Below are 27284 nucleotides of genomic sequence, written 5' to 3' on the forward strand. Positions count from 1 at the left end.
CTTTTGTCCTGCAATGAGATAACCCTGACTAAGGCTATGTCTACACTAGGAAAGCTTGCAGCGGTGCAGATGTACCAATGCAGCTGCATTACTGTAAGATCTTCTGTGTAGCTGCTCTATGCCAATGGAAAAGAGCTCTCCCATCAACATAACTAATCCACTCCCAACAAGCGGTGGTAGCTATGTGAGAGGGAAAAGCTCTCCCGCTGACATAGCACTGTCCACACCAGCACTTATGTCAGTCTAACTTATGTCCCTTAGGGGGATGTTTTTTCACATCCTTAGTGATGTAAGTGGTAGTGTAGACAAAGCCTAAGTCAGCTCAATAAAAACATTCTAAGAGGTGAACTTAAATGCTTTTCCTAAACTGGTGAGATTGGAGTTCAGGCTTCTATGATTCTCCTGCAACAGTAAGTGATACCCCTGAATTTTAGGTGCTATCAGGGTAATACTGGCACCTGAGCTCGAGTTTTGTCAAGTAGAGAAGGAACTCAGTTTGAACTGTTTTACGTTGTATTTATTTATGATTTTAAAGTTTTTGAAAAAAAAGTATTTTGTAATACTACAGATCTTAAGTGGTAATTTTAAATTATTTTCAGGTCAAGGGATTTAATGAGACTAGTGACTGTGAAGTGCGAACCAACAGGATAATTTTGTTAGGCAGACACTAAACATTGACTATTTGATTGGTATTGAGTTTAGCTTCTCCAGGCTGAAACTTGCAGCTGTTACTCAGCTAAAAGTCTCATTGATCCCTGGATAAAGCTTAAGTAAACAGGGCTCGCAGAAGGATTTTCCCTTCCCCAGGACTGTAAAGCATCAATGCAGCCTGTCACAGTGCTCCCCACTCCAACCCCATACATAAAGGGCAGAGAGGCACAATCCCATTGGCTATGCCCCAAAATAACCCATCTCTGCCGCCAGAGGCAGCCATACTAGAGCACTGCTCTGTGGTTCATACACACCCATGAGCCGTGTGTGCCTCTCTGAATCCTCTCCCTAAGGAAAGGATGATCCAATGGTTGGGATGCTAGTCTAGGACTTGGGAGACATGGGCTCAATTCCCCACTCCGCTGCAAACTTCCTGTGTAACCTTGGGCAAGTCATTTAGTCTGTCTGTGCCTCAGGTTCCCATCTGTAAAATGGGGATAATTGCACTTCCCCCACTTCACAAGGGTGTTGTAAGGATAAATACATTAAAGAATGTGAGGTGCTCTGTTGAAGAGTGACTCATCAGCTGACATGCCCCCTCATGGCTGGGCGCAGCACTGCAGCACCTTCCCCTCGGTGGCTTTTTTCTGACAAACATTCAGGCCCTGTGCTGATTTGTTTCTTCTAGTCAATTGGCCCTCTGGTGAAGTCATTTACAGTCTCACCCCTGTCAGGGTAATAATGTCCCACATAAAGTTTCCAACACAACACTTCTAGTCATTCATACAGTGTCTCTTCCCATTGCCCCCGGGGCTCCTCTTTAATCCCACTCTTCTTTCAGGGTACCAGGTTCTTGGGTTTCTTCCCAACTGCCCCAGCAGAAATAAAACAAAACAAAACCACACAGAACTTACTCTGCTCACTCTGGGCCTGAGTTTTTTGTCCCTCTGGGTTCTCTTATGGAACCCTGACCCAGGGGGTTACATCCCTGGAGTCTTACCCTGGTTTTAGGGCCCCCCCACAGGGTTAGCTTCCCCATACTTCCCTTCCCAGAAAGCGGGAGCCCCAGACCTCTTTTCTCTTAGTTCTCCACCCTCCTGAGTGTCTCTCCTCACTATTCTTCTCAATTCCTTCCTTTATGATGAAAACCAGCTCCTCCTCAGCAGGGTTTGATGATAAATTGAGTCTACACACCCTCCATCTATCATTAAGTGGTCTAATTGAGCCTTCAGGCTCCCATTAACCCTTTTGCTGCCAGTCTGGGGTGTACACACCATCACATGCTCAGATACTACAGTAAGATAGATAAAGCAGTTGAAACACAGTGGTGATGATGTTATGTACCTAGAAAGCTGAGAGAAGGATTTGCCTCAGAAGTCAAAATTCAAAAAAATTATATGATGTATCAGAGGAATAATCTTAGAAGTGACAATAATGATTTTATCCACTATCACCTCTCCTCTTCTAAAAGCTTACGAGCTTATTTTCCTATATGCAAGGGCAGTATTATCCTCCACATTTGGACTACTCTCACATGTCAAAACATAGTGCAAAGGTTTTACAATTCCAGCTTCCCTTAGAAATGAAATTAACAGAAAAAAACACTTTTTAAGTGACCCATCTGGTGGTGCCACAGCATTAATCTGATCCAGTTTCAACTCCACTCAATTTGGCCTCAGAACTGGCAATGATCTTTCACTCAGAATTATTTTGACATACAAGAGGTCAGCCCAGGACACTGACTTTTTACTTGTGTGCCAAGATACATACCATGGGGCAAAGCAACAAACAGCAGGTCTAGTCCAAGAGGCAGCTCGATCCTCACTTGGTGTAAATCGTTATAACGCCACTAAAGGATTGCCAGGCCTTTGCAATGGAAGCACTAATACTGTAGAGTCTTTTCTAGTAAAGCTCATGTAGTGCTCCATCCTGTAAAGTGCTGCACACACCTATGAAATGTGAAGTCCCTCAACTCCCACTGAAATCCCTCTCTCACATATAGATTCATATATTCCAAGGCCAGAAGGGACCATTGTGATCATCTAATGTGACCTCCTGCATATAGAACTTCCCCAAAATAATTCCTAGAGCATGTCGTTTAGAAAAACATCCAATCTTGATTTAAAAAATTGCCCATGATGGAGAATCCACCATGACCTTTGGAAAATTGTTTCAATGGTCAATTACTCTCACTGTTAAAAATTTACACCTTCTCTCCATTAGATTGTATTACACTGTGCTCTGCTAGATCGAAGAGCCCCTTATCAAACATTCATTCCCCATGCAGGAGCCACAACAGCAAAGACATAAAAGAGCTAATCATAACAGGAATTCACGTTGCTTATTATTGCATCAGGGTGCAATTCACCACTGTGCAGAGGGCCAGTGCATGTCTACACATCACCCACATAAATTCTGATCACTCAAGGTCCATGGAAGTGAAGTGAATTTCATGCATAGCAAACAGATATACCAGACGGGTTTGAGTCTGGCTGTGTAGTTTGGGAACAAAGGAAATAGCAACTTACACCTTTTTAAGCTTCTTGTTTCACAATATATTTATTAGAAACATAAGGCGGGTGAGGTAATTTATTGGACCAACTTCTGATAGTCAGAGAGACAAGCTTTTGAACTTACACACAGCTCTTCTTCAGGTCTGGTTCAGGTTCTGGTTACATAGAAGAGCTCTGTATAAGGTCAAAAGCTTGTCTCTCTGACTATCAGACGTTGGTCCAATAAAAGATATTACCTCACCCACATTGTCTCTAATTTCTTGGGACAGACATAGCTACAATACTGCATACAATAAATTTGTTGTCAGTTTTCTTTTTACTTTTTCGTCTTTCCTTTCTTTATATCATATTGCATCTGTATTGGTTTCAGAGTGTACTGGCAAATAATTTAATAAAATAATTAAAATAAAGACATAACTTTGTATCATATCACTAGGTTACTATGACATTCCCAGCACTACTGGTTCAGGTGGCAAGATACTTGATCATAAACATGACAATAATTAATGAGTTCTTCTCTATCAAAATACAGAGGGATAAGCAGAACTCTTTTAGTTGCATCACCAGAGGAGTGAATGAAGTAGAAAAGGTCTGCCTTGGGGTAGACGGGCTTTTTAAAAACTCATATAAAAAACTTAGTACTGGTGAAAAATGCTGACTGAAATCTCCACTGACCGAAGTTTTCTATCTGCAGAACAGAAACAGCATATGCATATGCGAGTAAAGATTTTTTCACACTACCCCAAACTAGAGTTCAGTCTGGACTTGGAAGAACCACTTCCAGATGTGAAAATGTACTTCAGGCTCTTTGACTTCTCTGCCAATAGTGGTACCAATTATATTGTTTTTCCTGACATTGGACACCTGGCTACTAGGATGTGGACTAAGCTCACCAAATACTTTTCATCCTGGCCTCCAAAGAGCGATCATTCTCTTTCACAGCAATCCACAGAAGGAAAAATCTGAAAAGCCACTAGATTAGGTTAATACATAGGTAGTGGGACAGTTGTTAGCTCCTTGTAATTGGGAAGTGCAGTGCTGATTCCAGGTGTCATCCTAATGAACTAACATGGCTCTTTAAAGAAGAGAAGCATACACTAGCAGCACAGTACAGCTGTGGGGGCGATGCACCCATACCATCACAACTGCAAAGATGTTTTTCCACCAACAGTACCTCTTCTAAAAGCTATTGCAGATGATCAAGGAATCCCCTGGAGTTAGCATTACACTTCTTAAGAAGCTGAAGGGAATCTTTGTTAAAGACTAACAAATTTCTGCGGGCATAAGCTTTCGTGGGCTGCAACCCACTTCGTCAGATGCAGGATGCTGTATACAGACTAACACAGCTCCCCTCTGGAACTTCTCATTGGCATTGTGACGATCATGAAAAAAATGCAACCTCATTACAAGAGAGATAAATTTAGATTCCCTACCCTTCTCCCCCAGGGTTTCAATATGATATTACATTGTTTCCCCTCCAAAAAAAATTGAAGAAAAGGGACTCCTGAGAACATGTGCGCAATATTGTTATAATTTCCTGTTCACAAAGAACAATTATGTACTGTCAGTCAGATTGACATTTATTCTACGTTAAGAGAAAAAGAATTGAACAAAAGTAAAACCTCTATGAAAGAGTACAGTGTGGGCGTCTCCTCTGTAGCAGGCTGCATCTGATCAGATTACAAGATGGCAGCTACTATCAGAAGAACAACTAAAAATTTAAAGTTACAATACACAAAAACAACTTATCTAGCTATATACACACCACAGTACGAAGAGTTGCTACTGTAAAGACAGTCTTTCAATTGAAAGCAAAATATGTACAGTACAAACTTCATATCTTTTTAACTCATTTGATGCCTTATTGTCCATATCCTTCTTTGGGGAAAAAAATCTGAACCATACATGTCAGCTAGTTTAAATATTGGGACTTCTGCTGAGAGCCTGTCAAGTGAAAATGTCAGGGAACACAGAATCATTTTCTTCCAACAAGGAACTTTAGGGGTAAAGCAGTTTTCCTTATTTTAATAAAGCTACAACACACATTGCTTCACTGTAGAACCTCTACCTCAAAGCTTCTCCAGCCCCACTCCTGCCTGTAGTCATATGACAGATTTAAATAAACAGTGCACATATCTTCACAAGTCAGAACATTTATATAACCAAAGCACAAGATAGATTACCAAAGTAAATTTCTGCAGTGACCTAATAAGAACATTGTGTCTGTGTATGTATGAATTTCATGAATACATTTCCCTGGGTCACCACTTGAAATTTACCACTAAAATAGGGTTCAGTCAATAAACCACAAAATCATAAACTTTGAAGACACAAAGGAAAGAGTTTAGGAATAAACTGGACTGAAACTATCATTGATCTAGACACAAAGCTCCCATTTATTTTAACTGGAGCCCTGCATACAAAATGTTGGTGGTGTCATTTTTAACGGCAGTGGAACTGAAAGAATCTTTGCTGCAAGATCTCATACATGGTGGACAATACTGTTATGAATCAGACCTATAAAACCATTTCTTTCAGTTCAGTATTCCCCCTTTAATAATGTTGAGTTACAGTAGCATTCACAACCTACTCAGTTAATTCTAAAAGTTATAATTATATTCTATACAATAAATTAGACTCCTATGGCTAGGACACTAAGTGTTATTCAAACACTTCTGGATAGGACAAGCAAGGAGTTAAAGTTAGCTATAATTCAGCTGGCTCTTAATCACAGGAAAATATAAACTTGACATTTTTGTTTACAATCTTCTCAAGTTGAAGGACAGTGGGTCTGATTCTTCATTTCCTTGCATGTTTGTTTAGTCAATTTTACCAGATACAGTAGGTATGAAACCCTGGCATTCTGATACAGCAGAGTTCTACATTCATACACCAGCGTGACAAGACAGGGTGCAAGGCAAGAAACAGGCACAGTGTTTTCATCATTGCTAGTCTTTTAAACCTTCATTTGCACTCTGATTTGTTTATTTCTTAACTGGGAAATTGGAGAGAATTTACCTTTTGGAAGAATTCAAATCTAACAACACTCCCTCCATGCAAAAACTTCTTAGACTGTGAAATGTCCAGATGGAGAGAGGAGTCAAACAAAGGTCTCAGAAGCTTTAGATTGTGATAAACAGTGTATTCTAATATACAGCCTGATCCTACAAACACTTACTACTGGGCAGATTTATCCTCAGTGGCCCCACCGAAATCAAGAGGCTTGATTAATAGGCCCCTACAGTCCTTTTGTATAACTCCACTAGTGCAAAGGGACCATAAACCCAACTTAAGTGACTACCCAGGAAGTCTCCAGCTGGTGAAGAGCACTATCCCCTGACTCCTCACAGCCCCAGTCATAACGGCTGTTGCTGGGAGAAAAGGACATAGTCACAGTCTGTTTCCTTGATATTCCCAGCTACTGGAACTGCCTCTTTGGGCCACCAGTACCAGGGGGTGAAAATTACAGCAACCTTGAACTTGCTCTAACTTATATTATGACACTGACCAGCACCAGAATCATGGAGCTATAAGGGTAGCATAAATGCTTGGAGCCAAGGAAAAGACAGTTGGGAGGAAAAGGCAATTCCGCAATCTCCCCTACTGTAGAATTCTAGCATCCCACACACATCTTCAATAAGGCCCAAATCCTTCTTTAAAAAAAAAAAAAAAAAAAAGTCATAAAGTCTAACTGTAAATCATCATTAAGCAAACAGCCGCACAATAAATCAGGTCCTTGCTGGAAGACAGCAGTTAAATGCATAGATAGATTAAAATGCACGTCATTTTACACAGAATTCCAGCGCAGCACAGAGCGCTTTCAGCTTGATATTGTCACTATATTAGTTCCTGATCCTCTGAGTTCCCACAATTTCTGTTAACCCCAATAGAAGTTGTGGGAGCTCAGCATTTCCAAGGACCCACTCTGACTCTTTGAAAACCTAGTCATAAATACCTAGGCAGAATTCCCTTCCAATTAAAAGAAGGAAATACTAAATTTAACCCCATTCGTCATCTTTTTAGTTGGCATGTGATCACTAAGAAATATTCACTCTCTTCAGTACAGAAACCAACACAGTTGATCACTCAAGAATCCTTTGTGTACTATCTGATAATCTTAGGGAGCATGTTTGCAAAGTTATCACAAATGTATGTGTCAAATCAATGTACATTTGTCATGTCACACCTCTTTTTTAAACATACTTGTCATTTTCTATTTCTACATGCTACATGAACAATAACATGCAAATGGTTAGTTGTTTTCCTTATGTACCCTTTCTGAATAAATCCGGAGGAAAACATCCAGAAGATAAGACAACTGCCTTAAAAAACCCCAAGAAGTTGGAATGGTAAATCCAGGTCCATTGATGCAAAATCTGGTTCAGTTTTCACCAGCATACATAGTAATAAAAGATAAATAGTCAAAACAGAAATCTTGTTGGTTCTAAATATGTATTAATAAAATTAAGCACACACACAAATACTTTGTTGTCTAACCTAGTGCTCTGTCCTTCCTAAACCCAACAGAGAACAGCACCATGGGAATGCTTGTCCCCCAAACTGCCACAGAGTGATGAAAAGTGACACCAATAACCCTATTAATAAAGATACAGACTGTTAAATAGGGCTTTCTAATGGAATCTTGATGAAACTTAAGTATGGCTACCACCTCTCCATAATAAAAGTAAAATAAAAATAAGACATAGCATTTGTGTTGTAGTTTTCCACTTCAAAGTGCTGTATGAACATTAACACACTACTATATGAAAATATTTTCCTGCAGTGCATCCTCTAACTTTAAATAGTTCTCCCAGAAAGTTTAGGTTTTAGCAGTTGCAAAAGGTATTACACAAGACAGAGGCTCTGAAGACAGGAGAGGGAAGTTCTCACATCCAACAAGAAGTTTGCATCCATCATTACAGAATGAAATTCTGGGCTCAATTACACCAGTGTAAATCCAGAATACCTCCACTGACTTCACTAGAGCAAGAGAACAGAATCTGAGTCGATCTCTAAAAGATATATATTGTACATACAGTGATGGCTTTTGCCAAACAAGTTATCCAAAGTTCCCGCTTGGATTACAAAAAAAATATCAGCATAGTGACCTGTTTTGTTTTTGAGATATACAGGGATTTGCATAATGCAGCCCAGAGAGAGGTACAATTTTGAAAGAACAGCCTGCTCAGACTGCTTTCAGCACCGAACCTTTGCACAGCGAGCCTCACCACCACCACCAAAATCTGCAGACACCTGTAGCTTTGAGAAGGCTCGCTTTTTCTTCCTTCCCAACATAAAGCACCAAATCCATTCTTTTTGCAAACAATTGCACCAGAAACAAACACTTCAAACCTCTCCCGGTGCACTTTCCAATTCCAGCATTTTTTTCTTTTTATGTAAAAGAGATTACATGTTTCTACTCGAGCTAGAAAACAGTACATGGTCATGGGATTTTGAAAGCTTACTAAAAGAGCAAAGAAATAATAAAAACAAACCCCAAGCTTCCAGTGCGTATGTTACTGGGTTTGTCGGAAGGAAATGCATCAAGCAAGTTAGAAGCAGGTAATCCTAAAACGCAGGCTTTCCTGAGATAAGGCTCCAAAACAAAAGTTGTGCAAATCTCTAAATTAAACAATGCCAAAAACACAGAAAAAAGAGGGTTTAGAGCAGCTACTTGTTGAAGGCAAGTTTTTTCTACAGAAGAAAAGAAAGAAAACAGTTAGACACAAGCCAAAGCAAAAGTTACAGGACATCTATGCATTTCAAAAAGCATAGGTGAACAAACGGTCTCCTCATGCTGTGCCTAATATTTATACAAAGAAAGCTAGAAGGGGGAGAGAGGGAAATAAAACCATGAAATAAAACAAAACGCCTCACCAATTGTAAAGCTGAAGCCATCAATGCTGAAAGTGGCACTCCGGCATTTTTTAAATCCTTCTTTTCTGCTGCTTGGCTCTGTCATGATCCTGCCAGTTTGCACGCCAGCAGCAGCAGCAGCTCTCCCCTCGTTGAATCAGAGCTTCTGAGCTAGCAATTAGCTGCCCTTGTATATCTGCCTGTGGCAGCACTCACACCCGACTTCACACATCTCCTCGCGCAGAGAGCTGAATCCGAGAGACATGCACCGAGCAGTATTCTCCACCCCCTAAAACTGCCGCTGGCGTGTTACCGACATACCTACTCAGAGTTTAACTGGTTAGAGGCTCTTGGATCCGAACCCAATAGTCAATGAGTGTAACACTCTTGAGTCAAGAAGTCAATTGTCAAATTTCTAGGTAGGAATTCAGTATACAATTAAAATAACCTGAAGTGTTAAATTCTGCTGGAATCTAAACATTTAAACTCCTTGTATTCCATGCAGTACTTAAACCCCTGCCTTTATAACTCTCCTAGTTTATGGAGGCTTCAGATGTGCAGCAAATTATAGTGCTCAAATTCCAGCCCGATGCTCTTGGACAACACGGGTGTTTTAATCCCACTCAGAGTAAAATGAAAACACATACTTATAATGCATTATCAATAATCGGTTTCTTATACCGGTTGTAGATCTTTGAAAATACATATACTGGCTGTAATTTAACCATTACAGCAGACAACTATGAGATGATACTAAAAGTAAATGATCAGTGAAAATGAAAAAATCCAGCAAAACCTGTGAAAAAACTGAAAAATCTCCAGGCTCTGCCTTTCCTCAGCAGTTGCTACCACAAGAATAATATATTGCACTAAGCACTTTTGTCCAAGGATCTCTAAGCACTTTGACAATATTAATCAAGCTTTGCAATATTCTGGTGAAACAAATAGGCATTACTGCCATTTTATGCATGGGCAAACTAAAGCAGAGCAGTTAAGAAACTCCATGATGTTCACGTAGCCAGTTACTGGAAGACCAGAAATACCAGGCAGATGGCCTGGCCAGAGCTGTACATGGTGGTTTCAGTTCACACACATTCTTGCAAACCTTTTCTTCTATGGCCTCATCATTGATTCCCAGCCCCAAAGTGCTTGGATTTCTCAGGTTCTAAACTATAAGAAAGCTCAGTTAAATTCACCAAACTTTGCGTAGCTTTGGATGGACTCCACATGGACTCACTAAGTGTTGGAAGGTTTCCAACCAAAATAATAACTCAGCTCAACTTCACACAAAGTTTGGGTAAACTGTGCCAAAAGATTTGCAAACATAAGCAAACCTGGTCAGTTTCAGGTATAAAAAGTGAAACCAGGTTAGATTCCTAGCAAAATCTGGAAGCAGGTTAAAGTTTGGAGCTATGCAAGTCCTTACTCCCAGTCCTGATTTCTGACCTTGTAGAAGGAGTTGCTCAAATATACCACTATCTGTGACCACAGTTCTACTTCAGTCATTGGAAATGTCTACTTATGCTGTGTTAAATCTAGCCCAGTGTAGTAAAGTAATTCTTTGTAAACAACATTTACAACTAATTTGAATGTTAAATGAATTCTGTGGGCCAAGTTTTCAGCCCAATATTAAACAGGCCTCCATTTTGGGGCCAGAAATTTTGCAGATACAAATGACTGGGGCCATGATTTTGAATCTATGGTATGGTAATTCAACTATGGTAATTCAGATGTCTGAGATGTCTCCATCTTTTATATGTCACTTGTTTTCTTAGACTAAGTTCATCAGAGAAGAGGCTGTCTCTTACCCATTTTACAGGAATGGGACCCAGATCCTTACTGGGTTTCTTGATAATACAGCGCTATAAGTATTAAATAATAAGTACTTATACATGAAACTTACATCAACTGCACATGCAATTATTTGCAGCCACAGTTACAAGTGTAAAACAAGCAATTTTTAAAATCTATCTTTGTAAAATGTGGCCACTGCAAGAAAGGCTTTTAAGTGATAATTTAGTAGACCCCCTCATTTAACTACCTCATGAACAATGTAAAAAGAGAACTAGTTTAAAATTCTGTCTCTCTAGAATAATTTTCTCTATCACTGGTTATTTAGGTCATACACCTACATCAGCACTAATGTGCCGCCTAAGAAAGCAAAGGCTTAAAGAATGACTCAGAATACAAGAACCAGAATGCACAAAGTTAAATGTATCTAATGGGAAAGGTAAAAGTGTAAATCTGCTTTCCTATTGGTTATGGTACTGTATTGGTTACTTTATGCTTGATCCCATTTGATTCTTTGCACCTTGCAGAATTAGTGCCTTTCAGCTCCTCCCTTGATTTCAGTCCTGGCGATCACATTCTGCCTTCCTATACAATACCTCCAGTTTCACTTGGGGCATAATATTTTTCACTTCCTATACTAAACCGTTGGGTAGTGTTGATATATGCTGTTAAAACCATTGCTGTGGCTGCAATTCATCGTTATGTGAAGTGCTCCCTGTATAGAGTTTGTGAAACACTTTGCAATGAAAAGCATTGCGTGAACGTCAAATATTTATTATTATTGCTGTAAACAGCACATTGTATCCATGACAACATTTAACATGCGGACACAAAAAGCAAATTACTTTTTCCCTCCTTTCTTTTTTTGAGGGAGGAAGGAGTTGTATATATATATATATAGGAAGTATATTAAAATGAAAAATCATCTCAGATCAAACCATTGATCCATCCAATATATCATTCTGCATCAGTTGCCAGTACCAGCTGCTTCATAGGAAGTTGTAAAAAAAAATCCCAGAACAGACAATTATGCAATTGTCTTAGCCCCAAGCAAGTTAGTTTATGGTTTTATATCCATTATAAATTTTTGTCCTAGCTACAGTAAAACAAGGTTACTTACCAGTAACTGATGTTCTTTGAGATGTGTTGCTCATGTCCATTCCAATATAGGTGTGTGCAGGCCTCCGTGCACGGCTACCGGAACATTTTTCCCCTTAGCAGATCCCGTAGGGCCACCTCTGGTGGCCCCTGGAGTCCCACGCACATGCCACGATATATGAGGCACTGCCGGCGCTACGCCCCCTCAGTCCCTTCTTTCTGCCAACTCCGGCGGCGGGCATGGGGGGTGGGTTGTGGAATGGACATCAGCAACATATCTCGAAGAACATCAGTTACTGGTAAGTAACCTTGTTTTCTTCTTTGAGTAATTGCTCAGGTCTATTCCACTATAGGTGACTAACAAGCAGTATCTTGGAGGTGGGCCGGAGTTAGCGGTGAGCTGCCTGCAGCCCAGCTCTGCTGAAGCCCACTACTTCCCGCACCTTGGACAGAGGCGTGGTGGGACGTGAAGGTATGTACCGCCAGCCTGGCAGCTGTTTTGCAGATGCCCCGCCCTAGTATTTCTGCTAGGAAGGCTGTGGATGGAGCTTGAGCTCTGTTGGGTGAGCTGTGGCTTCCGGAAGCAGTACCTTCACCTGCTTGTGGACAAACGTGATGCAGGAAATTATTCACAAGGAAATCGCAGCGGCCGGAGACCGGTGAAGCTTTCATCTGGTCGGAAGCTGCTATGAAGAGCTGCGTCACTCTCCGGAACGGTCTCGTACCTCTGATATAGAAGCCAGAGCCCCACTTGCATTTTAGTGAGTGCTGCCTTCTCCTCTCCTCCGAACCGGGGAAACCTGGGGAGAATATATGATTGGTCCAATGATACTGGGCAACCACCCCCGTGCAGTCTCACTGAACCTTATCTTATAGACTACAGTATGAGGGAGGAGCTCTGGGGTCAGGGCCCTGATCATGGAGACCTTTCTTGCTGAGGTAAATACCCCCAGGGAGGCCACCTTCCTGGAAGGCTAGAGTAGAGGGCATGACACCCTGGGTTCTGGGGAGCCGTGGGCCAGGAAGGACCAGGTCGAGATCCCAGCTAAGCACTGGGTCACAGGCCTATGTATAGAGCCTCCCATCCCCTTCAGGGACCGAACCACCATCTAACTGGAGGACCGCAATCTCCCTTCCAGCGGCTGATGTGCGGCTGATATGGCTGCCAGGTGGGGCTTGAGGGAGGCCACAGTTGGTCCCTGGAGCTTTAGCTGTGGCAAGTATTTCCCGGATTGCCTCCCCTGGTGAGAGGCCGGGTAGAGTATCTCGGGACTGCTCCTGGCAGGCAACAGCCACTTCCACTTAACCCAGGACACGTCCTGCGTGGAGGGTTTCCTGCTACCCATTAGTACACACTGGGCTTGTTCTGAGTGGTTCGCTCACTGCCTCTCGGCCACCGATCTATCACTCCCGAGGTGTCGGGGATCCAGGTCTGGGCACCACAAGTGACCATGATCCTGGGAGCTGGAATTGCGCTGGCTCGGAGGCTCCTGAGGCAGGCGATCGAGAAATCCAGCAGCATGTTGAACCCGGGCTGGCGTGGCCAGCTGGAACAATTGGGATGGCATCTGATTAGTCCTTTCTAGTTGAGCAGGACTGTATGCAGGAGGGGAGGGTGGGAGAGCGAATATAAAAGTCTCTGATCGCTACGGACAAATGGTGTTGGCGAGCGCCGCTGCCCCTTGACCATGGAGGGAGCAGCACCCTGGACACTTCATGCTGCAGACTGATACAGGCTGATTCCCTTTGGGGAAACCCCCTTCTAGACCGTCATAGATGCTCTTAGTAGGCGCAGAGACCCCTCATGGTGAGGAAGAGCGACCCCTTGACACGGTCCGCCTCACCGTTCCTCGCCCCTGGAAGGTGATCACCGCCAGGTCCCAAGGACGGATAGGTTCCCTTCATAAGGCTGATGAATGGGCTCCAGCTGCCTGTCAGTGTAGTACATGGTCGCTACACTGACTGACAGCACCTGTACCTCCCTGCTTTCGATAAAGCGGGGGGACCTTCCACAAGCCCTGTGAGCGTTTCGCGGGTCTTCTTCCTTCCTTGGCCAGACGCCTTGTAAGCCGAGGTGAGCGCTGATACGGCACTGTACCCTTTGCTCGATGTGGCTTCTATCAAGGTAATTGAAGGAGCCTGTTCCTTGAACGGAACGCCCCTTCACCCATCCTGAGGAGTCGTTCACCAGACTCAGGAGGCTAGGGGTTGCTGCTGTCGGGGGGCGGGGGGAATCATAGCCCCTCGGTGAATGAGCTGCCTGATCAGACTGTATCCCGGGGCCGTGACTGAAGCAGCCTAAGCATCAGGCTAGCTATCCTCACCACATAGGTGCAGGCCACCCTCTGCCCTATTTGCTGTCGGCAACCTTTGGCTGTTGTCGTAGGGCGTTTGTGCATGCGGTCTATCCTAAGGAAGTCTGTCCCACAGCAGGGCTGGGGCAAGAAGGTCTGGTCTGGGAAGCAACTGGTCACGCCCATGCATTCTGGAGGTTGCACCTGAGTTAATGTGAGCTTTGTGCGTTTACCAGCAGGACCCCACCGGTCGCAAGAGACGCCCGACCGGCTCACCTGCTCTGGGCTTGGGACCTGAGCCTGTCTGGGCAGACTAAGCACCATCAAGTGCACAGCTACTCCTGCCAGGCCTTCAGTAAACACCATCGGCCAAGTAACAGACTACAGGGTAAGCTGTAAAGCGTTAGAGGGAGTCACTCTTTCGAAGTGGAGGAACCTTTGAGGATGGGCGTCCCTGACATCCAGGCAGCATACGGGGCTCCTGCTCCCACTACTAGAACTGGGGGGGGGACCATGCAAGACTTGAGCCCCTTGTTTTGTATCTGTGCAATGACCTAGGTCTGTCACTGTCCTCAAATCCCCCTTCTTCTCTGGGGGGGAGGGAGGGACAATGAGGAAGTACCTCGAGTAGGACCTCTTCCGCAATCGCCTGTGGGACCTCTCCTGCTGCTCCTGGCTGAGGCGGCCTCGACCTCTTGGATGTGGAATTGCCACTGAGAGGGAGGAAGAGGGATGTGTCGAGGGCTGGGGGGGAGGAGACGACCGGAGGCCCTAGCTCGCTGAGCTATCTCAGGGGCCCAGTCGGCCGAAGGCCTTCCAGCTCACCCACGCCTAAAGGAGGGTATAGGCTAGGGCGCTGCCCTTACGTTCACCAGCAGAAGGGCCTTTCCAGTTGCCCCATAGCTGAGAGGACCTTTACTGAGGCCTAAGGAGCCAGTCAAGGTGGATGAAAACACAACGAGAGTCTTGTAGCACTTTAAAGACTAACAAATTTAATTTCCGCAGGCATAAGCTTTCGTGGGCTGCAACCCACTTTGTCAGATGCAAGAAATAGAAATCAGATAGGGGGTGTATATATATACATCCAAGAGTAACAAACAACAATGGGGAGGGTAGGTGTTAGCAAAGTCCATTCAGTTAGAGTAGATGAGGCCTATTCACAACCATTGATTAGAAGGTGAGTGTGTGCGAACAGTGCCAATTACTTCTTGTAATGAGATAACCATTCCAAGTCCCTATTCCGACCCAGTTTGATTGTGTCAAGTTTCCATATGACTTCCAACTCTGCAGCTTCTCGCTGAAGTCTGTTTTTGAAGTTTTTTTTTGTAGAAGTATGGCAACTTTCAAGTCAGCTACAGAGTGTCCTGGGAGATTGAAGTGCTCTCCTACTGGTTTATGGAGGTTACCATTTTTTATGTCTGATTTGTGTCAATTTATTCTTTTGCGTAGTGACAGTCCGGTCTGGCCAATGTACATGGCAGAGGGGCATTGCTGGCACATGATGGCATATATAACTTTAGTGGATGTGCAGGTGAATGAGCTCATGATGGTGTGACTGATGTGGTTAGGACCTGTTATGGTGTCACTAGAGTCAATGTGTGGGCAGAGCTGGCAATGGGGTTTGTTGCAGGGATCGGTTCCTGAGTTAGTGTTCTTGTTGTATGGTGTACGGTTGCTGGTGAGTATTTGCTTCAGGTTGGAGGGCTGTCTGTAAGCAAAGATAGGCCTGCCTCCCACAGCTTGAGCGAGTGAGGGATCATCTGCGAGGACAGGTTGTAGATCCTTAATGATGTGTTGGAGAGATTTTAGCTGGGAGCTGTAGGTGATGGCCAGTGGTGTTCTGTTGTTTTCTTTGTTGGGTCTGTCCTGTAGTAGGTGACTTGTGGGTACCCGTCTGGCTCTGTTAATTTGTTTCTTCACCTCTCCAGGTGGGTATTGTAGTTTTAAGAATGTTTTATGGAGATCCTGTAGGTGTTTATCTCTGTCTGAGGGATCGGAGCAAATCCGGTTGTATCTTAGGGCTTGGCTGTAGACAATGGATCATGTAATGTGTCCAAGGTGGAAGCTGGAGGCATGAAGATATGTATTACGGGCAGTTGGTTTTCGGTATAGGGTGGTATTAATGTGACCATCCTTTATTTGTATTGTAGTGTCCAGGAAGTGGATTTCTTGTGTGGACTGGTTCAGAAAGTTGATAGTGGGGTGGAAATTATTGAAATCCTGGTGGAATTCTTCGAGAGACACTTTTCCGTGGGTCCAGATGATGAAAATGTCATCAATGTAACGTAGGTAAAGGAGAGGTGCTTGGGGACGAGTTCTGAGGAAGCGGTGTTCTAGGTCAGCCATAAAAATGTTGGCATACTGTGGGGCCATGTGGGTGCCCATAGCTGTGCCACTGACTTGAACGTATAGATTGCCTCCAAATCTGAAGTAGTTGTGGGTCAGGACAAAGTCACAAAGTTCAGCTACCAGGTGGATGGTATCTCGTAGACCCCCGACTCTGTCCCCTTGCCCGTAGGTCATGGGACGGCCGTAGCTGGCACCTCCACTGCTGCTGTCCCTGGAGACCTGCCTGACACCTGAAGGTCTGTGGCACGTAGCACCCCAGGAAATGGAGCATGGTCTAGGAGTCCCTGAGACCATGCAGCTCTGCCTCTATGCGAACAAAGAGAAGGCTGACCCGTCCTTAGAAGAGCCCCTGATGGGCTGCTGGACCTTTTCAGGATAGCCTGGGATTGCAGCCACTAACCTCTGGGCATGCCGATGGTGGAGGGAATGGCTCTGCCCACCGAATAGGCAGCAACTGAGGGTGGCAGGAGCACTGCTCTAGCTCCCACGGTACCCGGCTCTGCAATGGCCTATAGGCTCAGGGTCTGCTGCCTGGCAGAGCCTCAGCAAAGTGGCTGGCTCCCTGAGTCCCCCGAGGGGCTCACCTTCCACTTGCTGGTACTGCTATTGAATAAAGTTTTCCTAAACAAGTCTGGCTTGCAGTCGCCCTTGTTGTCTGGAGTAGAACTCGTCTACCCCACCTATCCCTGTGGCTGGCAACAACCACCACCAGGGACCCAGGGCAGGGTGGTGAACAGTATTCAAACCCCTTGGCTGGACGTAATACTTTTCACGGCTCATTTAGGCAGCGGGATATGGAGGAGGGAGTTTTGCAACAAGACCCTCACTATGTTGGGCGCCCCTCTGAAGGCCAGGGCGGCTACCACTCTGTGGAGCCCCTTGGTAGCATATTAAAGGTTGTCTGACGCCCTTTTGCTCTTTTGTCTCCAGCCCCCAGGTGGAGGCCACCTCCTGATCAGTTCCTGGTGTGCCCTAGAAACAACCAGGGCTCGGGAGTGTGCTTCATCTGGTGGGGAAGGGAGAGGGTGGGGGCTGCAGGTCGCAGCCCCTCTTTCCGCCCACAGGCGGTCCCCACAGACCCCCACTGTGGGACCGAGTTGTCATCCGAGGGCGCATGGTGTCCTTGTACTTGAGGCTCTTACTGCATCCCTGAGGGGTTGACGGACCGTGGTCCCGTCCCTCCTTGGGAAACCGCTTAGGCCCCCATATAGTCATTGGGATGACCATTGCCTTTGAAGCCATCTGCTTGGGGTTCTGGCACCTTCGTTGATGGGTGCTCCCCCAGGAACTGCATCCCCAAAGGGACACTGAGGCACCGTTGACAGACCACTACTGGGGCTGCCCAAAGCCTCTTACTGTGCGGTACTGTCGCTCCAGAAAGTGACCCCTCGGCGACGATCACCTCGACTACCAGGTTCATCGTGGGTGCCGTGGCCAGAGCAGGTGTACGGACCACGCTTTGGCAAGCTGGGGTGATCCCTGCACAGAGGACTTTTTGCACTCTGCATGCATCTCGGCACCGAGTCAAGCTCCAGCGACCAACTCTGCCCGGCTTCAGTGCAGGGCGAGCTCCTCGGTGCCGAGTCCGTCTCTGTCAGCTGAACAGGCGCAGCCTTGGTACGGGGCGAGACCTCGGTGCCGAGGCTATCTCCGGCACCCGGGCTTTGCCTCGGTGCGGGGGTCGAACTCCTTGATGCCGAGCCTGTCTTGGCTACCGGGTTCTGCGCCGCCCGGCAAACTCCTCGGTGCTGAGTCCATCTCCGGCATTCGGGTTCTGCACTGCCCAGCTCCTCGGTACCGAGACTGTCTCCGGTGACCAGGATCAGCACCGTGTACTTGCTGGCAAACTCTTCGGTGCCGGAGCGGTGGGATGGACCTCACCCGGTGCTGGGGGTCAAGATCGGTGTCAGGCGGGTGACCTCACTCTCCGCCTCGATGCAGGTCGGTCCGGCAACCGTGACCTAGGATGACTGTAGGGAAGTATTCCTGCTCTACCCAAGGAAACCAGTCTGCAGGAGATCTTCCTCCCCGTACCGGGGATCTTCTGAGCCATCCAGGGGGTCCCAGTGCAGGCTTCCCCTTAGCAACAGCCCCTTCTCTCTCATGGAGGTATGGGTGGCGCCGGCGTATGCAAGGCCAACAAAGCTCTTGCCACCCTTTGGCTACCAAAGTCAACAGTGCCGGTAGGTGCCGAGGGACTCCCCCACTCCTCGACTCAGGGGAGGCTCCCTGGCTGGAGACGCGGTCTCTGGCAGCGGGTCCCCGTGATCTGACCACAGTGTGGATTGGTGCTCCACCCCGTCTGCTCCGACGGTGGTGGGGAGTCCGAGTGCTTCTGTCTCCATGGTGCCGAGCTGGGTCGGTGCCGACAGTGCTCTGTGCACCGGCAGCACGCTGGATACCTCAGCGAAGCGGTTGGCTCGGAGCCGGCTTGGGGCTCTGTGAGCCAGGCTTTCAGGTGGATTTTCCGGAGGTCTGAAAGCCTTACGATCCGTTCTCTTACTTATGAAGAGCTTCCCCCCCACGCTTCAGGCAGTGGGGGTCTGTTAACAGGAAAGCCTTCCCGCTGGAGCAAACGGCTTGAAGCCGTGACACCAGAGCATACCTGCTCCCGGTAAAAACTAAGCTAGACTATCTTCAAGTGTCTAACTACCACTACAGCAGTTACTACTCTAACTAATTAACACAAAAATCTTAGTTTAAAGCTTAAACACTGAGAATAAAGCGCTTTTAATGGAAGTTCAGGCAGTTCCAGTAACCGTCACGGGCGGAAAGAAGGAACTGAGCAGGTGTAGTGCCGGCAGTGCCTCACATACCGTGACATGTGCACGGGACTCCAGGGGGCACCAGAGCCAGCTCAATGGGATCTGCTAAAGGGAAAAAAGTTCTGGTAGCCGGGCATGAAGGCGTGCACACACCTATAGTGGAATGGACATGAGCAATCACTCGAACAGATATTTTGTTCTTAATCATATTAACATCTAATCCTTTTCTGAATCCAACTAAGTTTTTTGCCTTAATATCTTGTGAGTGAGTCCCATAAATTCATAAAGGTAAAGATGTGTCTAAAGATATTCCCTTTTTTCAGTTTAAATGTGTTGCCTATTTTCATTGGATGTCCCTTGTTTCTTGTATTGTGAGAAATGGAAAAAATCAGAACTTGGGTGAAATCCTGGCCCCACAAGAGTCAATGGTTAAACTCGCACAGATTTCACTGGGATCAAGATTCATCCTCCCAGTTTTTATTCTTTATACTATTAATAATTGGCTATACCTTTATTGTGTCAACTCTTAATGTATTCATATCTTACAATAGCAATAATGAGTGTGGTTCTTACTACAGATTTACCCAGCTATGTGGTAACACTATGGAAGTTAGTGGTGTTACAATGGGAAGTACAATTGCGTAAATGAGATTAGAATCAAGCCCAAGGAGTTTGTGCCTCCATTTGCAGAAGCGTCCATTCTTTTTGGGTACCTGAGACACCTGCGGCTTGATTTTCAAGATTTCTAGGTGGCACCTAGAATCTACAACTCATTTGATTTCAGCGATAGCTCTGGGTGCTCAGCATGTCTGTAAATCTGGCTCTAGGTGTCCCTAAATGGGGACCCAAAATTCACAGATATTTTTAAAATGTAAATCTTAATGTCAGTCATTTCCTGGCAATTAAGGACTGGCTAAAATGAGTCAGTCATTCACAGCCAGGAAATATGTTATTATCCAGTTTCACTTGAAAGAAATGAAGTTGAAATCCCTGTAAATGTTTAATATTTTAATTTTCAAAAAGTAAAATGTGGTCACATACTTTAAATTAGATATAAAAATGGTGGTATTCTAGCCTGAAAGCTTCTATGTTTTATTGTTCCTAGAAGTACAACCATCAGGATGCTAGGACAATTTTATCAGGGCATTGTCACTGTCAGGAATATCCATTAGATTTTAATTATTTTTAGTCAAGACAACCAAAAGGCCATATGAGTTTTTTAATTCTCAGTTGTTCTGATGCTTTTCACTTATTACAAGCCTCACCATCTTCTCCTTTACGAAATGAAAATAAATAGAATATCCTCCAAAGTACTGAAATGTTCTCTTTGCTTAGACTATTTTATATTTTGCATTGTGTATAGTTATTTCATGTACTTTAAAATGACATCACACCACAGAAAAAATGCAAATGCACGTGCCAAATTCTGTGCACATGAAAAAGAAAACTGATTAAATTAATCATAGTCTGGATTTAATCTAAGCCATTTTGTGCAGGTCCATATCTAATGGAGACTTGTTATGTTTAGAAACATACTGACTCTAGATTGTCTGTAAACAGTCACATAGCCAGCTGGTGCTCCAAATTTACCTAAATGCATCCCGGTATAAGTGGGCTCATCTCTAGCTTCAGTAGTGACAAACTATGGTGTGAGATATACTTCCAATATCAATTGTCACCAAATGGGCATAAATGGCAAAGGAGTATCTTGCACTGATGTTGGTAGTCAGTGGGGATGCAAAATTAGTGTCATTAGAAGTGAGATAATGGAGAAAGTGTTTGCAGCAGGAAATACAAACAACATGAAGGCGTAAGGTAAAGCACATCCTTAAACACACACACTTATACCTGAACCATCTGTAACATTTCTGAGGCCAAAAGTAGCCCTAGCATAAGCAGGTGCAGTGCCTGGCATAAGCAGGTTCAACAGGAGTTCTGTTGCTTATGTCAGAGCTGAATGAGGTCACAACAGAACACCAAACTGGTGTAAGCTACCCTGATTAGGCCTCACTTACCATGGTATAAATAAGTCACAGATAAGTCCAGTGAAGTCTATGTTACACCAGTGTAAACGTGGGAAGAAAGTTAGGCTGATTCTGCACTGAACACCAAGGCCATGATTTTCCTCTCCATGTCACCAGCATTTCACCAATGTAGTTCAGCTGAAATGAGTGGTGTCACACTGTTGAAAAAAATGATGTAACAGTAGAAAATCTGGTTGCAAATCAATGCAAGTTACATTATTTTGCTACTGATACCTAATAGGACAAATTCTGCTGCGTGACACAGTGTGAATCCAGAGTAACTCTACCAACTTTAGTAGATTACTCCAAATTTCTACTGGTGTCATGTATAGCAGAATTTTGTCCAACATACAACTAAGACTATGTCTATATTTTGTGCAGTGTGGACTACAGGGGTGTGAGCTGCAGAATGCACTAAAATGTTGCTTCCCTATGTTCACACTGCGGGTGCAACCTAACAGGTCTACGGACTAGGTTTACATGAACTAGGTATCTTTTGGGCTGCGCAAGCAGTATCTACAAGGGGAAGTTAGAGAGCAACATTTTAGTGCACTCTACAGTTCACACTGCCGTGGTCTGCAATGCGAAACAGTATAGACAAGCCCAAAGACAATTTAGACAGTCAGTCCTTTAGACCATAATTTTTTACACCGCTGAATGTAGCCTAGTTCTTTCCCATTACCTCTCTTCATAAATCAAGTGTGGCGAGGTCAGGAACAACAGTGACCAGTTAGATTGCATATGCAAATTATGGCAGTCTGATTGGCTCCTCAGCAATCACTATTTTCTCTGAAGTCATTCTGCAGCTAGTTAAATCATGCAAAGGAAATATGTGCGTTCTGAGTCACTCATCACATCATTCGCAGTTTTTTCTGGATTTTCATCTTCTCTCCTTTTCCCACTTGGAATGTTAGCGTTGAAATATTTTATGTTAGAGAAATTCAAGGGCATGCTAAAGAGATTTTCAATATTTGTGATGACTATATGTGGAGTGTATGCTGTTGTACTCATAGGGGGCCAGATCTTTAGTTGGTGTAAATCCGTGTAGCTCCACTGACTGAGCTCCAGTGACTTCAATGGAGTTACTCTGGATTTACACTGCAGTAAATGAGATTAGTCTGGCCCTACCTCTCCAACCAGGAGGTAGGAACTAAAAGGCCTTTCGGGCACTGTTTAAATAGTTCCCCAATGTCAGCAGATGGTACTGTAAATACTAACCTCCACACAACCCTATCCTCATCACATCAGATGAGGAGCCAAATGCTCAGGCTCCACTGGGCTCTTAAATCAGCCAGCTAAGTTTTGCTGCAGAGTAACATAAGGCTAACCATCCTCCTCCAGCAGCTGAGGTACTGCTGTTCTCTCGGTGTACCCAGACTTACCTTACTTCTGGCTATCTTTTGCCCTTTAACCCTCCCAGATCACAAGTATACAGGACTTCATGAAAGCTGTATTCCTTGACTTGCCAAAGGGAAAAAAATCCTTCATATGACAAAGCCACATCATAAAAAGGCACAGTTTCTACCAGAGCAACTTTATATCACATTAGCAAATGAGGCAAAGTGCCTTCAAAATGTTAGAGCTACCCTAGTAATGTGGTCATTCATCAGCCTGCATATATTCCAGATCACTCCCTTTCCAAGTCAGCTGCCAGTCCTTACATCGTACCAGCATGAGCAAGTAAAACAGACAGCCTGTTCCAACTTTTATTAGAGGCGTCCAAAAATAGACTATTCAAGCCACATTCAGTTCCTGGACCCAGGCGTTTTGGCCAGGCTAAAATGTCCTTGCTGCTAAATGAACGTGGCCTATAATCTATTTGCAGTACTGGCTGTTTTCCTTGTTGATAAAAATCAGGATTTAAAGAGTAGAAATTAATAAAGAAGTTGCTGGAGAACATACACACTCTTATGTTCACATCAGACACACAGATAATACACACACACACACACACACACACACACACTCTTGCTAGAAGGTTGCTTCACAACAGTATATTATTTCTTAGAATTCAAAACGGTAACACATTAGAATTCAAAAACAGAGAGACACAAAGCAGGCTGCTCCCTAAGGCAGAAAGGGACCACTTGCCCCACCATTTTCTAGGCTAGCTCCTTCCATCCTGAATGACTCTGAGGCATACCTTCACTACAGAGCCCCCTAGTCTGCAAGCAGGATCAGGAACCCTCTGCTCTTCAAATGACGGATTTACTTATGGGAGAACTCTGCACCACTGTGCAATGCAGAATTTATGTTTTGCACAGAATTATGTTTTCCCTGCATAGTTGAGGCTGCAGAGCCCAGCTCGTAGTGAGCCCAGTCCCCAGTCCAATGGGGATTGGAGGCTCTGCAGGCTCTGGCTGCAGGGCTTGATTCTCATCCGACGGGAGGGGAGTGGGCCTCGGAGACCTGGCTCTGACAAAGGGTGAGGAAGAGCAGGGCTGCACCGTGTTCCCCGCCTGCGGCTGGCCTCGAGGACATGTGTCTGGGCCGGGGAGCAGGGGGGCCTAGGACTGGGCTCTGGAGGGGAGAGGAGGCACGTCTGGCCCCACAACTGGACTCAGGTGGGTGGGACCCTGAACTGGAACTGGGTTGTCATAGGGGTTTCTTTAACTCTACTGCTGGGGGAATCATTTTTGTTGTCTGTATTGATGACATACTTGCTGACAGGTATTTTGAAATAAATCACTGAAATAATTGAAACTGGTGTGATTCTACTAAGGATGTAAAAATTAGTTTAATCAAAAATCCATTTAAACGTTCTAAAATTAGAACATTTAAACGGTTAAAGGCTGGGGGTGAGGGGAGAGCCGCAGCTGGACAGCTCTTGCTGATGAGGAAGCGCAGAGTCCAGCACCGGGAGGTAGTTGCAGCTCACGCCCCCCCTGCACTGGGCTCCACGCCTCCCCCACTTATGGGGAGGCAGCCCAGCTGCACCTCCCCCCACTCTCAGGAAGCCAGCCCAGCTGTCGCTCCCCTCCGCCCACCAGTTTAAACTGTAACCAGCTGTTTAAAATATTTAAACAGCTGATTACTATTTAAACGGTTAACCTTTTACATCCCTAGATTCTACTGTGTTATTTTCACAAATAAAATATGCAGAATTTTGAATTTGGTGGCACAGAATTCCCCCAGGAATATAGTTTGCAATTCCAGCACAGTCCTCAATGCACACCCATAAAAAGAGTCCAAAAATTCTTAGAATGTGTAAAAAAAGGAAATTATGACCTACGCAATCACTTTATGATATGCGCTGAACAAAAGGCAATGCACACTTGTGCTACCCTAGAAGTAGGCCAAACAAATTATTACTCAGGAGTCAGAGTCTGCTTCTTGCTCTCCCCACTGCTCCAGGGAAGAAGGGTAGGCGAGGAGATTAAGTCTATAATATTCTCATTTCATGTCCTCTAGGTCAACGGTTCCCAACTGGGGTGCATGACCCCCTTGGGAGGGCACGAAAGTTTACAGGGGGTCCATGAGGCTTCAGTAATATTGAGGTCATTGAGGCCCCTGAGCTCTGCACTGGCCAGGTGTAGAAGCCCCGAGCTCCATGCCGGCCAGAGTGGAGAAGCAGCCTCCTTCCTGCTCCCTCTTCCCCCCCACAAGCTGGCAGGGTGCCCAATGCAGGCCTGAAGCAGTCCCAGCCAGCCCACCAGCACCCACCACCTCCATTACCCTCCCTCCATGAGGGATGGAAAAAGGCAGGGCCACACAGGGTGTGCAGTGGCGCCTGTCCCAGGGAAGGCTTAGCTTGTTACGCAAGTAAGAGTAATTTATTATTTATTTAATTTAGTGTTATCATCAATATATGGGTTTATATGTGTTTATGGCCGGTAAGGAGGTGGGGGGCACGTGTTTTACCTAGTGTTAACTAGTGGGGCTTTCACTCAAAAAGGTTGGGATCCACCGCTCTAGGTTATAGGGTAAGATATTAAAGAGAACTTAGACTAAAAATCCTGGGGGAAATGGGCTTTATCCTTCTAAGCACACTCCAGCTTCAAGTAGGATCACTGGCAAATACTACACCACTAACAGTGCATGCTGATGTGTCACACGAGGCAGCAACCAGTGATCAAAGAACACCTGCTCTTAGTGGAATTGAAAACACAAAATAAGCACATCAGTATGCTCAGTGCCTGTTTCCCCTATTTGAGTTTTCAGCATATTATTTTAAAGTTGTAATTTGTTCAAAAAATTCCAGCTAAGGGTTTTTTTCCCTAGAATCAATCCTAATATTTGAAAATATGGGTACTACTAGAAATAAAGAAGGTTCAAACATCCAGTGCAATTTTTAAAACTTACAAGAGCCTACACCGTACGTCCTTCAAAAGCATAGTTACTGAAACCCAACCTTCCTTTATAGTCTACTGTCCCACTCCATGCTAAATCCACATTCTGCAAACAGCAGCTGTAATCCATAGGCTGTGCTCTTTCAGCAGAGTACCTTTGCCAAGACTGGACAGCATAGAAAAAAATTGCATTGCTGCTGCCCATGTTATATAGTAACTGGTTTGTAGGTAAACAGAGGACTGCTGTCTCTCGGGTTGCCATTACAGCGCTTCTGACAAAAGGGTGGTGATAGGAATTACTTTGGGAGTTAGCTAACTGGCAAGAGAGTGTATTAATGTGTTACTGCAATAAAGTGACATTGAAAATAATCCTTATTGCTGATGAGCTATTCTTACATCTGCATGCACCATTGTTTATAGTTCAGATTTATAGTGCATTTGCTCTCCTCTGATTACCATGTTACACTAAAAAAAATAGCAAAATTAGGCTCTTAAAGTTAGGAGATGCCAGAATTAAGGTTGCCTGTGCAACTTAATTCAGCACCCCTCTGCATATGCATTATGATACAGTCTAATTACATTGTCACAAACTGTTTTTTCCACAGGATCCTACCTCATTCTGTGCAGAGGCAACCTTAATTCTGGCATTTCTAAAATTTTAAGCACTTGACTTTGCAACTTTAAATTTCTTTTAGCATAGATTTTTGTGTCTAATTTCCTGGGATTAAAAACAAAACAAAAACAGCCTAAAAAAGGAAAATTCTATTATGTGGAGTCATACTGAACCCCACATGGATCATCAGCTATATCATTCACAGGAGACCAACTTTACAGAGAACTGAATTTATTGCTAGCCACTACTGAGTCTGGGAAATAATTGTTCAGGGAACCAAGGCCAGCAGTTAATTCACTGACATTGCAATCTGCAAAACAAAGTAATGTTAAAGAAAATAGATGTAATCCACCCACTTATAAGTAGGTTAACTACGGGATGCTACGATTCTGAACTTTCTGGTTACTTTACAACATTCACAAAATAAATATAGTAGTATGATGCTTTAATATTATAAACTCTTATTTTGGTTAATTTGCACCTAAATTTATGTCTGATACCAGCAAACAATTTTACAGCGTTATTACAGAATTCTATTATTTCTGCTAAAACGTATATATTTCCTAGAAGTGATAACTGATGGAAACTACCTTGGGGCTTAGCTAGATGGTGCTAGAACATACATGGTTGCTATTCTGATATGACCGTTTAGCACATGATCCTTGCTGCTTAGAAGTTCCTAGAAAAATTAAGCTCTTCAGGTGTACATTTCATTTCTTCTAATCTAATTACAGAACAAACAAGTACGAAATTCACACACAAATTGCACATCAGAGGCAATGGCAGAGAGAGGGAAAGACAGAGAGAGAGATCATGATTTAATATTGTGAGGGTTGGATGGAAAAAAGACGTGGCCTATAAAACAGGTTTTTAGAAGTAGGTGGTGTTGCCTTGAGTTGAGAAAGAAACTGATGAGGTACAGCGAACTCTAAGTTTCATCATATCTGTTTTATTGGCAAACGTCCATGGCCATTTCAAGAAATCTGTTGTTTCTAACTCAAGTTTTTTAGTCACAGATTCTTTAAGAGGTTACTTGATTAG

At 44.4% G+C, this 27284-nt stretch overlaps 1 protein-coding gene across 10 annotated transcripts in view; it reads right to left on the reverse strand.

The window, feature by feature from the left end:
- The window catches only part of PDE1C (phosphodiesterase 1C), a 445397-nt gene that overhangs the window by 413507 nt on the left and 4606 nt on the right, over positions 1 to 27284 (reverse strand). For 9 of the 10 annotated variants that reach the window (XM_067562461.1, XM_067562459.1, XM_067562458.1 and 6 more), the window contains exon 1: positions 9042 to 9298. The exons of the other annotated variant lie outside the window; for it this stretch is intronic. In XM_067562461.1, coding sequence (XP_067418562.1) covers positions 9042 to 9126 — 85 coding nt within the window. In that variant the 5' untranslated portion in view covers positions 9127 to 9298. Of the gene's footprint in view, positions 1 to 9041; positions 9299 to 27284 lie in introns of those variants that run through there. 10 annotated transcript variants of the gene reach the window in all.

Source organism: Emydura macquarii, unplaced genomic scaffold (assembly GCF_026122565.2).
Source record: "Emydura macquarii macquarii isolate MOO-44397 ecotype Brisbane River unplaced genomic scaffold, CSIRO-AGI_Emac_v2 contig_2432, whole genome shotgun sequence".
NCBI classification, from domain to species: Eukaryota; Metazoa; Chordata; order Testudines; family Chelidae; genus Emydura; species Emydura macquarii.